Below are 16,028 nucleotides of genomic sequence, written 5' to 3'. Positions count from 1 at the left end.
GACTGATTGATTGATTCATTGATTGATTGATAATAATGCCTTATGTTTGTCTATCACTATAGTTTACAGAGTTAAGTCAACAAGTATTTATTAAGTGCCTACTATTGCTGAATGGGCAGCTAGGTGGTGTAGTAGACAGAGCACTGGGCCTGGAGTCAGGAAGACTCATCTTCCTGAGTTCAAATCTGATCTCAGACACGTACTAGCTGTGTGACCCTGGGTAAGTCACTTAACCCTGGTTGCCTCATCTGTAAAATGAACTGGAGAAGGAAACAACAAACCACTCCAGTATCTCTGCCAAGAAAATCCCAAATGGGGTCATGAGGAATCAGACACAACTGAAAAATGACTGAACAATAATCTGCTTAATGCTGGAGATACAAAGAAAGTCAAAATTGGTCCCTGAGCTTGAGGAGCTCACAGCTGGAGATAGCCAGGCAAACAACTATGTGCACAGAAGACATATATGCAGTATAAATGGGAGAGGACCTGTCAGAAGGACAGCAGGGGCAGAGTCCAGGCAAGGCCCCGGAAAGCTTCTTGCAGAAGGTGGGATTTTTAGCTGAGACGTGAAGGAAGCCAGGCAAGCCAGGAGGCAGGAAGTGACTGAAAGTGAGCCGTTCCAGAGCACTTTCATACCTATGGGCTCAGTAGGATCCCCACCATGCTCCTGGGAGCAGGCACACACACATTTTAAAGCTGTGGAAACTTGGGACTCAGAGAGGTTTCTCCAGTCTGGGTCTCCTAACTCCAAATTCATCACTTGACTCGCCACATCACACCACACTGACCATTAGGAATATCTAGCAATCATATGGCACTGTGCACAGTTTTCTTCATCTTCTTTTGATAATAGCTATCTTGTTGTCAAACCAGTGTTTTCATGGTCACTCAGTGCCCCCTGGAGTCAGGCAGCTCTGGGCTCTCTTCCTTCCACAACCCAGAGATGAGCACCCACCTGGGACCCAGCCTGAGAACAGTTGTCATCAGCTCTGCCCTGGGTACCAGATACCATTGGCTTCCAAGGTAAGTAGAGACATTTCACTGTCCTGGCTCCTGGTCACTGCAGTCACACAGCTGTGGTGTCAGGCTGGACAGAGCACGTCTTAACTTTGCCTCTCCACATGGCAGCCACCATTGTGGCCTCCAGCCACATCCAGAAAAGGGACACAGAGACTTTGCTGTTGCTTCTGTTCTTTTTGCAAAGGGCACGACTGGATGGTAGGTTTATTGTGCATTTCTTCTTGGAACAGTAAACTTCATTCTGGCCCAAGTATAGCTATATACTATAGCTAAAGGCACCATGGTATAATAGATAGAGCACTGGATGTGGATCCAGGAAGAGCCTTGGTTCACATTACACACATGATACATGATATACATTACACGCATGACGACACATATAGGCGGTCCATCTTATGCACATGACACATATGGCACACGGTATATAGCACACGCACACACACACCACACACACACACACTAGTAGAATTCCCTACCAAACCCATCCTTCGAGGCCCAACTCAGACATCTCCTCCACAAAGCCTCCCTTCAGGCCCCTACAGCTCCCACGAATCTCTGTCCTCTGCACTGGGGGCACTCAGAAACTGCACCACTTAGCTGGCACCAAGTCACAAAGCGCCTTGAGACACCTGGTCTTAGATTTCGCACTAGAAGGAATCCCCAGAGGCCATGCAGCCCAGCTCCCTCATTTTGCAGATAAGGGGGCTGGGATCCAGACGGTGACAGGCTTTTTGCCCAAGGCCACTGAGATACTGAGGAGTCAAAACAGGCCATGAACCCGCGTCTGACGGCAGAGCTGGTGTTCTTTGCACTCATCTCTTATGCTGTCCGGCCATTTAATTTTTCCTGCCTATGTTCTGCCTCCCTCACTAGACTGTAAACTTCCCAAGGCTCCCTTGATCACAGCTTTCCAATCCAGAGTGCCTAGCACTGTGCTACGCTCACTGTAGACTCCTTTGTTTTTATGAACAACTTTTAGGGCTAGTTTTTGTTTTTACCTTGCCTAAATTTCCTCCTGTATCTCTCTCCTTCTTCCTTTCCCCTCCTCAGAGAGTCATCTCTTATGACAAGAATTTTCTTTAAAAACAAAACAAAACAAAACACTCTGGCAAAACTAGTCAACCAACCCCCCTGACAGTATGTGCAATGTTGTACCACCGTGGCCCCTCAGCTTTGCAAAGAAGTGAGGTGGGGGCGTCTTCTCCTCCCTCTACTCTGGAGACCAGCAACATCCACTTTCACTCCCCTTGGTTCAATTGCTCTTCCCATTTCCATCACTGGAGTTGCTTTGCACATTATCTTCCCGATTCTTTCTTCCTTTCTCTCCTCATTAGTTCCTAAAAGTCTTTCCATGCCTTTCTATACTTACATTTGTCCTTCTTACATCACAGTATATTCCATTCCATCCCGGTGTGGACTATCGATGCTTTTGGAGTGGTCAGAGAGGAACATGAGGTCTCCTGATTTTGCCTGGGAAGCTGCAATTTGGGGGGGCCCCAGAAATTTTTCTTTGAGTCCATGTGACCTAGATCAACCCTGAGAAGGGCATCCTTGAGCTGCTATAGGCACAGTGCCGAGTTGTTCATATGATGTCCGAGTAACAGGATCCCTTAGGACTTTGTGAGGGAAAGAAAAGACCTCATCCTCACTCAGCGGCTCTGCGGCTGTCATCTGCTGTCACGGGGTCTGTATTCTCACCCATCCCACTTCTGGGCCCTGAGTTTGGAGCGGACCCTTTTATGTCAGTGACAAGACAGTTGGGGTTTTATTTCTTGCCTGGAGTCCCTGGAAGGGCTGACAAGATCTTGGACAGTGTCTGTCTCAGGAGGCCCTTGGCTATGGCAGTTCCAGAGACTGGATTACTCTTGGTAATAGAGTTAGGGGGCAGGGGGCAGCCTGGGAGTGTGACTTGAAGGCTTGCCAGGAGTTATTATAAGGCTGACACTTAAGAGTCCCCAAGCCTGCTCAGCTCTGTTGAGAAAGGTGTTTGTTCCAGGGCTCCAGGGAGACTCTGCTGTCACTGAGGCCTGTGGACCAGAAAACCGCCTTAGAGAATTGATTTGGCAAGCTGCAAAGACTTAAGATCTCTCTTCAATGAAATGATCAGGCAGGATTCCAGAGCCCCCATAATGATATGCACTTCCCAGCTCTTGACAGAAAGGTGATGGATTCAGGGTACAGAATGAGGCAGATTTTTTGCACACGGCCAAGGAAGTAATTTGTTTTCTTGACTATGCATATTGCTTTGTTTTTCTTTCTTTCTTTTGCAGTTGGAGGAGGGAGAGGTGATGTAAAGAAAAATTTTTTTTTAAAATTTTTAAAAATTCAATTGATTTGGGAACCTACAAGGATCTTGAATCTGGGTAGGGGAACGCCCTGGTGGCTTCCTTGCCAGCATCCCATCTCATGAAAAACCAATGAAGAATGAAACTTGAATAGCTGTTAAAAAGAAAAGGTCTAGGGGGACTGTTAGGGACTGTTGAGAACAGGACAGAGAACCGAAGATGGCCTGGGCTACACTCCAAGAGCCCCCAAATCAGAACTGAGATGATGCCACATTTATTGGTGTGTCCTTTATGGATGAGGCGCCATCAATGTCTTTTGGACAGTGAGAGATGTAGAAGGAGAATGCTCTGAGGAAGTTAAGGGTTTAGACATTCATTTATGGTTTATCACTTTAGGATATTCAGCTTCAAAATAATCTTAATCCTTAAGAAGGCAGCATAGTAGAGTAGATAGAATGCTAGATTGGGAGTCAGGAGAAACTGAGTTCAAATCCTGCCTCACACAATTACTGTGTTACTCTGGGCAAATCACTTAATCTCTCCACCTCAGTTTCCCCATGGCTCCTTCCCTACACGATTGTTGAAATAACAAAAAAAAGATAGTCTGTATAAGACACTTTGTAAAACGTAACAAGTGTTAGCCAAATAAATATTAATTATAAATATTATTATTATTATTACTAGCTACATGACTTCATGCAAGTCACCTGATTTCCCTCAGCCTCAGTTTCTCCATCTGTAAAGCAGTGAAAATAAACATTTATACAGCATCTACTATGTGCTAAGCCCTTTATAAATATTACCTCATTTGACCTGCCCAATGAAAGGAGGATTAGACTTGACCTCCAGGGTCCCTTCTAGCTCTAAATTTATGATCCTCTTAAAAATGAGACCCTCAGGCCTAACAGTTCAAGGACTCTCCACTTTTTTCTCCACCGATGATCTGGCAGAAGGCCTTAGAACCCAGGGGTCCCTTAGGGCTTGTGGGACAGGGCTAGTTAAAAGACAAAATAAAAGGGAGCTTAGACAAAAGCCAGGCTTCTGGGTGGAGGTGACCCTTCTCGACCCGGGGCATGGCGCACCCTCCCCCTCCCTGCTGCTCGATGAATACCGTCTGGGAGACCACAGGGCCAACCAGGACACGAGGAGAAGGGAAGAGGCTGCGCTCACCCTGTTGTTTTCGAACAATTCCAGGACAAACGTGATGGCAGTGCTGTTGATCCCGATGAAGAGGTTGGCACAGGACAAGGCCACGTAGGCCGTGCTGGGCACATCAAACAGGAAGGAGGCGGGGTACATCATCGGGATGACGGCCCACCTGTCGAAAGCCCCCAAACACAACAGGACAGGTTTTCAGTTTTCATTTCCTCTCCTGTTCCTTTAGGCAACAATAGATTGATTTCCCTCCCCTACACTGTGAAATCTCTGAAGTGGCCAGAGCTTCAAGGGGGACAATGAGAGGGCCTAGGGCCCCGGGCTGGCCACCGGCCATCTTCTCTCTCTGCCTTTCTCCTCACTCTCTTCCATGCTAGCAATACAAAACAAACAAGATTCTCCCAACCCACAGACGCTAACAAGCCGCCATCATCAGTCTCCCAAAAGACCAATCCGACGGATCGTTCAGTAACATCTGGAACTTGGAATTCTGACGGTGCAGTGAAAAAGAGGGGAGAGTTTGTAGTCAAAGGATTGGGGTTTGAATCCCTGTCCCGATACATTTCATCTGTGTGACCTTCAGCAGATGGCTCAACCTCCCCTGGCCTCAGTTCCTCATCTGCAAGATTAGGAGTCAAACTAGGCGGTCTCTAAGGCCCCTCTCCACTCTAACCTGTTTTCCTATAATAGGGATGTATTCATTCATTACAAGGGCGTATTAGGGTCATAAGATCATTAACTTAGAGCTGGGAGGGACCTTACAGGTCATCTAGTCTAATTCCCTCGTTTTGTAGGTGAGGAAACTCTATGATGCCTACAGGGGCGAGTGATTTGTCCAAGGCCATACAAATCGGTAGGGCTGGGGTCTGAACTGAGATCCTCTGATTTCAAAGATGGCGATCTTTCCATCACACCACACTATCTCTTATGTGCATCTGTTTTTGTGAGAAATATCTGAAGAGAACCCAGAAAGAGTTAAGCCAATTTGGCTTCTGGGATTCTTTTTTGGGGGGGAGGGGGAGAATCATGTCAACGAGCATTTATTAATAATTTACAATGTGCCAGGTGGGGAGAGGGGGATGGAAAGGTGTTAATTGGAATAACTGGATTAATTGACTTGGATTAATTCCACAGTTATTTTCCCAGTGTTGACTTAACGCAAGCATTTCTGAAACATTTTTCAGTGCATGTCCAAGCCAACATTACTATGGTCAATACCGACGGAGAAAAGCCCCAGAGGAAATCCAAGTCAGAAAGAGGCATGAAGTTAGGGAGAGGATGATCCCCAGGTCACAGCAGCTCTCTCAATGGGTTCCACGAGAGAACACAGCTAGGGAAGAGTTCCCCACCTGAACTAATTGAACAAGCAGAAATCATGACCTCTAAGGTCTCTTCTGGCTCTGTCTAAAATCCCACCATATCTATACTGAATACATAATCGGTGCACCAGGTCCTCTGCAGGCTCCTGGCCAGCAACACAACCACCTGCCTGGGCCTGTTAGAAATGCTACCGCCTCTCAGGCAAGGGGGATCTGTTGCACGTTGGCTTGATGCAGGGCTTTCTTCTAGTATCAGCCTCCATCAGTTCCAAATGACTTACCCATAAAGGAACAGCAGTGCAATCAGGGCTGGGAGATTGTTTGGGGAAGTGTATGCTTGCTTCTGAAATCCAATGAAGATCCCCACCACTATCCCAGCACTCACAGCATAATTGACCTGGTCAAAGGGAAAGAAGAGGGCAAGGTCATTTCTATTTTCCGGGTCACAGCGGGTGAATTGGGAGAGGGGATTGAACTAGATCAACCTGTCTCAAATTAATTTGGCCATGGAACACTTTGCAGCTTGAAATAATACTGATAGAATCTTTAAATGTTGGTGGAATGGGATCACCGAATCATATTTAGAGCTTGGAGGAAGAAACCATCTAATCTGAGCCCTTCTGCTCTGAAATTCATACCTCAGAAGCACCCTTGGCCCCTGACGACCCTCCCTCTGATTGGATGGTTCCTTCCAGAACCTGCATCTAAGGAGAGCACTCAGGCCAGCTGTGTCCATTTCTCACCAGGCTGTACTCCAGGTTCCTCTACTATGCCCTGTATCCACCTCCCCTCAACCCAGTTGAGGTTTTTCTTCCTTCCTCCCCTCCCTCTCTGGTTATCTTTAGCATTATCTTCCCCCATTAGAATGTAAGCATCTTGAGGGTAGGGACTGTCTTTTTGCTTGTATTTGTATTCTCAACACAGAGAACAGTGCCTCGCACATAGTAGACCTTAAGAAATGCTTGCTAACTGACATTTAGTTCAACCTCCACATTTTATAGATAAGATAAGCACAGAGAGATTAAGTGACTTGCCCAGGGTAACACAACTAGTTTAGTGACTGAAGTAGGATTTGAACTCAGGTCTTCCTAATTTCAAGTACAGTGCCCAATCCATTATGCCATGCCATGAGAGAAGGGGACTAGGGAAATTTTGTTAACAAAAGAGAAATTAATCCTGCTTTATGCTGAAAAATAAGGTGCATAAAAGAACTTTTTCCAATAATAATTTCAAAACTATTATACTAGAGGGAAAAATATCATTAACAAAGACATTTTCTCATGGAAGCCCTGTAATTCTATCTGTTGAGGAGCCTTTGACTTCCTTGGCCAGACAGGCCACATACCCCAAGGATTTGGATCAGTTCTTTACAAAGGTCCACTGCACAATGAGGGACCCCTAAGGAATTATAGAAAGACATATCTGTCCTTTTGCCACTGGCTCATTTCAGGGTTGCAGAGTTCCTCCAGCTGCATACTTTACATTCCTTTTCCCAACCTAGATTTAGGCTAATGACTTGAAATTCTTATACATCATAGCCTTCTGGATACTCTCCAAGAATCCATAAACCTGTACAAAAAAAAATCTACCTGTCAATACATTTCACCTAAACTCTCATTCTGTCAAGACCCTGAGGGCAGAATCAGGAACAGTTTGTGGAAAGTGCAAAGATTCCAATTTAGTCTTGAAAAGCTTCCTAACAATTAGAGCTCTCCAAAAGTCCAAAGGGCTGATAGAATCCTTAAATACTGGTGGAATGACATCACAGAATCATAAAGAGATGGTGAGTGCCTCATCACTAGAGGTCTGGAGTAGATGCTGAATGATTGTTGGCTATGTGATAGTGGGAATTCTTTTTTGTTTGTTTGACTAGGAAGCCACAGAGGTCCCTTATCTTTGGGCCCACAGAGCTCTGCCTGCTCTGTTCAGCTTTCTTGATGGGTTGAGTGAAAGAAAAATGCAGATAAAGGAGGAGACTTTTCCCATCATGTCTTGAACTAACTGAACAATGGGAAAACTGTCAACCTTGAATATAAATTCTGTTCACAGCTCCACTGAAAAGTAAGCAAAAACGTGAGTAGAGCTTATAGGCTCATTATAGGTTGAGAACTGTAGATTGATTTTAGCCTGACTTCTTTCAGGCTAATGGTACATGGCTGATGTAGACACATGCTAATGATATGTTCAACTGAGGGGAAGCTCCTAGAGCTTCATGTCCTTCCCAGAGATGCGTCTGAGCTTGCTTCCCCTGTGGGCAGAAGAGGGTGGAGAAACTCAAAGAATGATGATAGAGTTGGGATGGTGTCACCACATCTCCTACTGTGCCATTAAGACGTCAGGAACATAGCCTTCAAGGCTGCTGAAGGCACAATTTTTTTTTCTATTTAAGAAACCACAGTCCCCTAAGTGTTAGAATATGACAACTGAAACAATCATCAACCACTGGCAGCATCGTTGAGGTGGTACTCTTGGTACAATGTACTACTCAGAGCCCAGGGATTCAAACAAACAGTCTTTTTACTAAAAACACATTCCAATATACTCAAGTAGTTAAAAGTTCAAGAAATTAAAAGCAGATAAAAGCAGTTAGCAAGAACTTTCCCCAGGGTTGCAAGAGCTCCCCTTCAAAGTCCCCCCAAACCACTTTTATTCTCTTCTTATCCAAAGGCCCCACAGCTGAGTCCTGTATCAATTCACCTGGGGGCAAAGTCAACCCAACTGTCCCAGGTCTGCACCATAACTTCCTTGTTGAAAACAGCCCTAGCCTGCATTGCGGAAATGTGAGGCATTAACTTACACCTCCCCAGTTTCATCAATATCCTGGCCAACAACAAGCATAGCACAGTGGAAAGATCACCGGATCCAGAGGCAGAGAATATGGTTTCAAATCCTGCCTATGCTAGTTATGGGGTCTGCAGCTTGGGCAAGTCATTTAACCTCTGGAATTCAGTTTGCTCATCTGAAAAATGAGGAAGTTTAGACTTTGTTGCTGTTCAGTCATTTTCAGTCATGTCCAACTCTTTGTGACCCCTTTTGGGGTTTTCTTGGCAAAGATATTGGAGTGGTTTGCCATTTCCTTCTCCAGCTCGTTTTGCAGATGAGGAAACTGAGGCAGACAGGGTTAAGTGACTTGCTCAGGATCACACAGCTAGTAAATGTCTGAGGATGGATTTGAATTCAGGAAGAGGAATCTTCCTAATTATAGGCCTAGCACTCTATCCATTGGGCCACCTAGCTACTCCATTAGATTAGACTATCCTGTCTAGCTCTGAAGTGATGAGCTTAGATTTGAGGTTCCCTGAAGGCACACTCAAGAGGACATTAGACCATCTTGTAGAGCAAGGAATAAGCAAAGAGATGTCAAGACACCAGGCAATCTTTACCACACCTCCCACAGCAATAGCCACGGCCAGGGAAAACCAGCTATTGCCCCAGCAATGCAGAGACTTTCCTCAGAGAGAGGGCATTCTATTTTTGTGAAGGTTATAAAGGCTCCCAAAAGCCCCTCAAAATAGAATGGTGATAGGTACTGAATTTCACCAGGGTCTACCTGACCACCAACCATATACTTCACTGGCCTTTCTAGGTCAATACGAACCAAACCGATGTCGTAGACTGCTATGTGACTCAATAATTTTGGAAGAATGAATATTGTATTCTGCTTCATGACCATGAGATCACAAGTCACTTAACCTCTCTCAGTCTTAGTTTCCTTATCTGTAAAATGGGGATAATAATACCTATAGGCTTTAATTCACAGAGCTGTTGTTAGAAACAAATGAGTACATAGGATCTTAGACTTAATGCTGGTAGGGTCTTTAGAGGTCATTTATTTTCTCTCTCTCCCATTTCTCTTCACATCCATTGGAAAAAAAAAAAAAGAAAAACCTTATAACAAATATACACAGTCAAGCAAAATAACTTCTCTCATTCGCCATGTCCAAAAATATATTAACTCATTCTGATCTTGAATCAATCACCTCTTTGCCACAAAGAGGGTAGAATGTTTCACTATGGGTTTGCTGGAATCATTGTTGGTCACTGACTTGATCAGAACTCTTCAGTGTTTCAGAGTTGTTTGTTTTTATAGTGCTATTATTATTGTATAAACTGTTCTCCTGGTTCTGCTCACTTCACTCTGCATCAGTTCATACAGGTCTTCCTATGTTTTTCTAAAATTGTACCCTTCATCACTTCTTACAACACAATAGTATTCTATTACATTCATATACAACCATAATTTATTCAGCCATTCCCTAACTGATGTGAACCCCTGCAGTTCCTAGGTCTTCGCCACTGGGGGAAAAAAACTACTATAAATATTTTATATATGTGGTCCTTTTTGTCTTTCTTTGATCTCTTTGGTGGTATAGATTTATTAGTATTCTCACTGAGTCAAAGGGCATGCACTGTTTAGTCAACTCCTTCATCTTGCAAATAAGGAAACTGAGGCCCAGAGATATTAAGTAACACCCAAGGTCACACTGGCAGTAAGTGACAGAGACAGGGTGAACTCAAGTCCCATGACTCCAGAATAAGTGCTTTTCCCACTCAACCAGCTTGTCTTTGAGACCTCTGCAAACCTTAAAGGCCTATGGAAATGTCAGCCATTTTATTATTGCTATACTTAAGGTCACCATGAAGTGTTTCCAAGTTCCCGCCTCAGACCAGAGAAATGGAGGTCCCATCCACCAGATACTCACGATGTCCCACAGGAAGTTGGTGGCCCAGTAGGTAGTTGGGCTCACACCGCTGACAAACTGCAGGTGCTTTGCTTTGCTCACTCTCTCCTGGATCAGATAGAGAACAAAGCTGGCTGGGACAAAGGACATGGCAAAGATCACACAGATGGCCACCATGGCATCGATGGAAGTGGTCAGCCTGCAAGGGGACAGAATGGGAGGAGGATTAGAGGCAGCACGTTATTAGGGAACACAGGAAGATATAAAACCTGCTTCTTTGCTACAATTTTCAAGCAGTCTGAGGCTAAGAGCTCCCAGAGTGCCACGAGTCCGGCCATGTCCCTCCACGATGAATTTCTCTACTCACTGAATCAATCGATAAACATTTATTATAGTCAGTCATTTATCATCAATCAATGAATTATTTATTTATTGCCCAGAATATGCCGGGCACTGTGCTAGGTGCTAACTAAAAGTGGAAAGGGCAGCCACGAAGAAAAGTAGCAAAGGGAGGACATAAACCTAGCTGTCATCATTCACCCTTGATGTTTCTACACGGCACCAGCCACAGACACAGACACCATCACTGCTGCCATGCAAAAAGGTCACTGAAGACACCCACATCCAGGGGCATAGGGAGGAGAAAATTCGTGGCAAGAGATGGAGGAGGAGCCAAACAGTGAGGCAGGGCTTGTGGCAATGAAGAAGATGGCATGGTCTGAACGATACTTTATTAGGAGCTCACTTTGGCAGCTGGGCAGAAGATGAACTAGGGTGGGAAGAGGCTTGAAGCAGGGAGACCAATTAACAGGATACTGTGATAGTTTAGGAGACAAGGACTTGAACTGCGACAGAGCCTTCGCCTCGACTTGCTTCCATGAATGAAGGACCTTGTGCCTATACCATCTGAGACTAAGTTAAAGGAATTAAGGATGTTTAAGCCTAAAGAAGGAAAGGCTCAGTGGTGGGTGGGCATGTTATGTGGAAAGGACCCTGCTTCTGGAGTCAGAAGGCCTGGGATCAAATCCTGCTTCTGGCATTTTCTGTCTGGATGACCCCAGGCAAGACACCCAACCTCTCTGCAGCTCCATTCTGCATCTGTAAAATAATAAGATTCAAGTAGATGTTTTCTGGGGTCCCTTTCTAGCTCGAGAATTGGGGTCCATGAATTTTGTTTGTTTGTTTCAATGCTGACAATTGTATTTCAATCTAGTGGGTTTTCTTTGTAAACTTATGTGTTGTATTGTATACATTTAAGAACAATATTCTGAGAAATGTCCACAGGCTTCACCAGCTTCCCAAAGGTGGTCTATAATATTAAAAAGGGGAAGAACCCCTAGCCCATACCTACAGACCTGTGACAGCTATTTTTTTTGGGGGGGGGGTGAGGTAATCAGGGTTAAGTGACTTGCCCAGGGTCATGCAGCTAATAAGTATCACACATCTGAGGCTGGATTTGAACTCAGGACCTCCTGACTCAAAGGCCAGAGCTCTATCCACTACACCACCTAGCTGCCCCTGACAGCTATTTTTAAGAATCTGTAAGGCTGTCATGTGGAAAAGGGATTAGATTTGGTCTGTTTAGTCCCAGAGGGAAAAACTAAAAGCTAAGAGGATAAAAGTGGCAAAGAAGCTCATTTAGATTTGATATTGGGATGGGTGGGTGGGGATTTTACTTGCCAATGAGCTATCTGAAAATAATGGGCCTCCGTCCTCTCACTAGAGTTGAGGGTGTTGCAGTGCCGGGCATTCTTTGGCGGGGGGAAGGGTGAGATGACCACTGAAATCTCTTCCAGCTCTGAAATTTGGATAGTCTACTTGCAGTATTTTGGCCTCCGACCTAGGAAGGATCTTAGAGGTCATCTTGTCCAGCTTGCTCATTGGACTGGTGCAGAATCTGAGTTCAATGGCTTGGCCAAGCTTGCACAGGGACTAAGGGGCACGTTCCAGAGGAGAATCCAGGTCCTCTGGCTGCAGACCCAGGGTTCTTTCCCTTGTACCAAGCTGCCTCCAGCTCACTGAAGTGGAATGAGGAAAGGTGGCAGGGAGGAAGGCAGGGAGCGTAAGGCCCAGGGGATGATGGACAAATGACAGCCTGCTTACACCGTGATCTCAGAGAGCTGCTCCTTGGTGAGGTTCAGCGGCTGGTTTATGAGGGTGATTCCAAAGTCCTCCGGGTCCATGTCTTTTGGCAGATTGGCTCTCAGGATTGCATTGTTAGCCACATTGAGGAAGCTAACCATTGCGTGCCAACCTTTGTTGTTGAACCACACCTAGCAGAAGAGAAAGAGTAATGCCTTTATTAACGTAAGCCACTGACACATGGAAACTGAGACACTACTCATCCTCATAGCCGATTCAAGTTGAAACTATCTGCAATGGGGAAAGAAATCTGGAAAGGAAGCAAATACATGGTATCTGATGCTCCTCACCAGATTCCAACTGGAAGAAGAATTTTCTTCATCTGGGAAAAGAAATAAGAAAAACAACTGGGCCATATGAAACTCAATGCCTTAGGACAGGTTACCTTAATGTTGTCTTCAGTTTCCAAATATTTAAGGAAATTGGACATTTCTTTCTCGGCCTCTCGGGTGGCAGGGCCCTAGAGTAGCAAAAGAAAGAAGCAAGAAAAGGATTTCTCAGTTACATTGGTGCCTTTTTTTCTTGTGTTTTGAGTAGTCCACATATCCCGTATCTGGCCACAGATAGAGTTCACTTACCCCGCTCACGTTCATAAGTTGACCAAGGTCACGTAAAAACCCAACTATGTCTTCCCCAGTGATACAGAAGACTGGAAGCTTTCCTCCAATAGAAATCCCTCCATACCTGTTCAGGGAACAAAAATTCTCAGGTCAGTGCAATGGTCCTGAATCCATGCCATGTGAAGGTTGGTCGGTAGAACTGGGAATGTTTATCATAAAGAAGAGAAGACTTTGGGAGTGGGGGTGTGGGGGTGGATTGGGGATACACATCACGATAGCTGACTTTCAGTATTTGAAGAATTGTCACATGGAAGATCATAAGATCCTAGATTTTAAATTGGAAGGGACTTTATAGACCATTTAGTCCAAACTCTTTCGTTTTAAAAATGAGATTAGACTTTTTCCTGCTTGTCTTCAGAGACCATACCTGGAAACACTGGTTGAAAATTACAACAACAACAAAAAAAAAAATGCAGGTTGGATGTCAGGAAAAATTTCTTAATAATTAGAGCTTTCAAAAAAAAAAAGAATGGGCTCCTCAGGAGGCAGTGAATGAGTTTCCCCTTACTGGAGGTCTTTAAGCAAAGAGTAAATAACGACTTGCCAAGTAGGTTGTAGGTAGGATTCTTGTTTGGATGTGGGTTGGGCTAGGTTGCTGCCAAGGTCCTTTCCATCTCAGAGATTCTGTGATTCTGAGGTATATTTGACCTGCTTTTGGAATTTACAGGTGTGCTAAAGAAGAAATAAGGCTATACCCAACCCCTTAGGCTCTGTCTGTCCTTAGACCAAAAGACCACAGGACTTTCTAAAATGTCTTAAGGGCCCAGTAACCATGTTTATGGATGGCATAATTATCCTCTAAGGGCACAGGTCAGAAGTGACAGGCCAGGGATCAGGCATGGGCTCTTGCTACTCTTATAGCTTGGCAAAGTCAAAGACCTCCAGACTCCATCCCGGATTAGAGTAGTAGGGCCCTACTCTGGATGGACTATTCAGAGATTTAAATTCCTTTAAAAAGAATGGGAAAAAGTTCCTTACCTTTGTTCATTGACCCAGTATTTGCTTTTCATGCTGAAAAACACAAATAAAATCATGTAATCAAACCAGTTGGAGTATTGATGTTAATTTCTCCCTCCTCCTTAATGTTTCCCCATCCTTTATCCTTATACTCCTCACCTAATTCTCAAGAGACCTTCAATTTTCTGGGCCTATGAGTGAAACTTTAATATTTAATAATTTTCCAAATATACAAAAATATGAGATAGATGCTGCAGCATCTGAACTCATCTCTCTTAAGGAAACATTTCCCAGCACAGGTGGGAAAAGAACAAAGCAGACCTAATGGTCTAAGGAGCAGGGGGCCAGGCAAGGCAGAAACTGAGGTAAGGACGATCTCTGGCCACTAGTAACAGCCAACAGAAGTCTCATTTGCTGTCCACAGTAGGCTGACCTCTTTCAAAGAGTTCAAATTGAGACTTATGGTCTGGCAAAGGTTGGTCTTTCTGAAAAGTCTCGTTAAAAGTACACTTTCTTCTCTCATATCAGGACTGTTTCAAAAATACAATAATTCACTACAACAAGCATTTGGTCACGTCCCAGCTATGTGCCAGGCACTATGCTAAGCACTGGGGACACAAGTACCTGCCCTGAAGGACCTTCCATTCTACTAGAGAATTCACAAAGTGTGGTTCTACAGGTTGCAGCCACTGGGAGCAGCTGGGTGATAGAATTGGCCACAAGTAAAGAACAAAATCTAATTTTTTATGCAGAAAAGAAAATCAGGTTGACTTTACTTCCCAAGCATGTAGGATGCAAGACATGAACATTTTAGGCTAGAAGTCCTCTAAGGTCCCTTCCAATTCTAAATCTAGGATCCTAACAACCTCTCTGTTAGGATCCTATCAACCTCTCCTTACCTGCTTCTTATAAGCGTGGGATATGTTTTTACCAGGAAGTCTGAGATGTTCCTGTTTGTGAGGTCTTGCAGGATTTCCGTACTGCGTTGTACTCTCTGGGGACATGAGAGAGGAATCCCCATTAAATACTTTGGAGTCTAGAGTCCCTTTAACTTCAGCAAACTCTAGTTAACGGAACAGTATCTTACCCAGTGAAAAACAAAGCTTTTTGTTTTCTTGGGGAATTTTGGTGAGATAGCAAAATGTGAGTGAAGGCTGAAGTGTGTATATTTAGCCACCAGAGGGGAGTATTGCTTCAAATTTAGGAGCAGATGCATTTTTTTTTTTTTTCCCAGCTCAGTCTGAATCAGCTTTCAGAAAGAGCAAGGCACACACGCCCCATCAACATGCCCTTTAATTGCTTAATTCTCTTGTGTTTATCTTTCCCTTCCCTTTTTTTCCCCCACCTCTTTTCCTTTTCTCCTTACATCTTTTTGCTTCCTTTCCCCTTGCTAGTGGCATCCATGAGCATTGCCAACTGCCGTGCTTGCCAAAGGTTGCTGACCTGAGGGACAGTCTTTTCCAAATAATGGTTTAACCTCTATCTAATCAGAAAACTTTGGACTCTAATTAATCCCTGGCCTGTTTTCCCTACCAAAAAAAATACCCTTTGTATTTTATTTTTTGTATATTTAATACATGTCCATCTTGGCTCTGCCAATAGAATGTGAGCTCCTTCAGGGTAGACACTGTTAATCCTTTGTTTTTGTACACCCAGGATCTAGTGTGGTGTCTAGCATACAGTAGATGCTTAATAAATACTTGCTCATTGATTGATCTAAGCCAGAGGTATTTCATCAGGGTCTGTGAACTTTTTGATAATTTGATGTTTTGATAATTGTATTTCAATACAATTATTTATTTTGCATTGTATGTTTTTTACTTTATGGATTTAAAAAATATTTTG

General features: G+C 44.2%; 1 protein-coding gene across 1 annotated transcript in view; it reads right to left on the bottom strand.

Moving 5' to 3' along the window:
- ABCA4 (ATP binding cassette subfamily A member 4) overlaps nucleotides 1-16,028 on the bottom strand; it is a gene marked incomplete at its 5' end in the record, with an annotated part of 95,986 nt that overhangs the window by 28,095 nt on the left and 51,863 nt on the right. Inside the window, 8 exons of the mRNA XM_027854806.1 lie at nucleotides 4,479-4,626; nucleotides 6,064-6,179; nucleotides 10,486-10,663; nucleotides 12,568-12,737; nucleotides 12,992-13,066; nucleotides 13,185-13,290; nucleotides 14,205-14,237; nucleotides 15,083-15,177. Of these exons, the coding sequence (XP_027710607.1) occupies nucleotides 4,479-4,626; nucleotides 6,064-6,179; nucleotides 10,486-10,663; nucleotides 12,568-12,737; nucleotides 12,992-13,066; nucleotides 13,185-13,290; nucleotides 14,205-14,237; nucleotides 15,083-15,177 (921 nt within the window). The remainder of the gene's footprint in view (nucleotides 1-4,478; nucleotides 4,627-6,063; nucleotides 6,180-10,485; nucleotides 10,664-12,567; nucleotides 12,738-12,991; nucleotides 13,067-13,184; nucleotides 13,291-14,204; nucleotides 14,238-15,082; nucleotides 15,178-16,028) is intronic.

The sequence above is a fragment of the Vombatus ursinus genome, unplaced genomic scaffold, assembly GCF_900497805.2.
Source record: "Vombatus ursinus unplaced genomic scaffold, bare-nosed wombat genome assembly UNPS02010639.1, whole genome shotgun sequence".
Lineage (NCBI taxonomy): Eukaryota > Metazoa > Chordata > Mammalia > Diprotodontia > Vombatidae > Vombatus > Vombatus ursinus.
The sequence above is the reverse complement of the archived record's forward strand: the minus strand, read 5'-3'. Positions and strand labels throughout refer to the sequence as shown.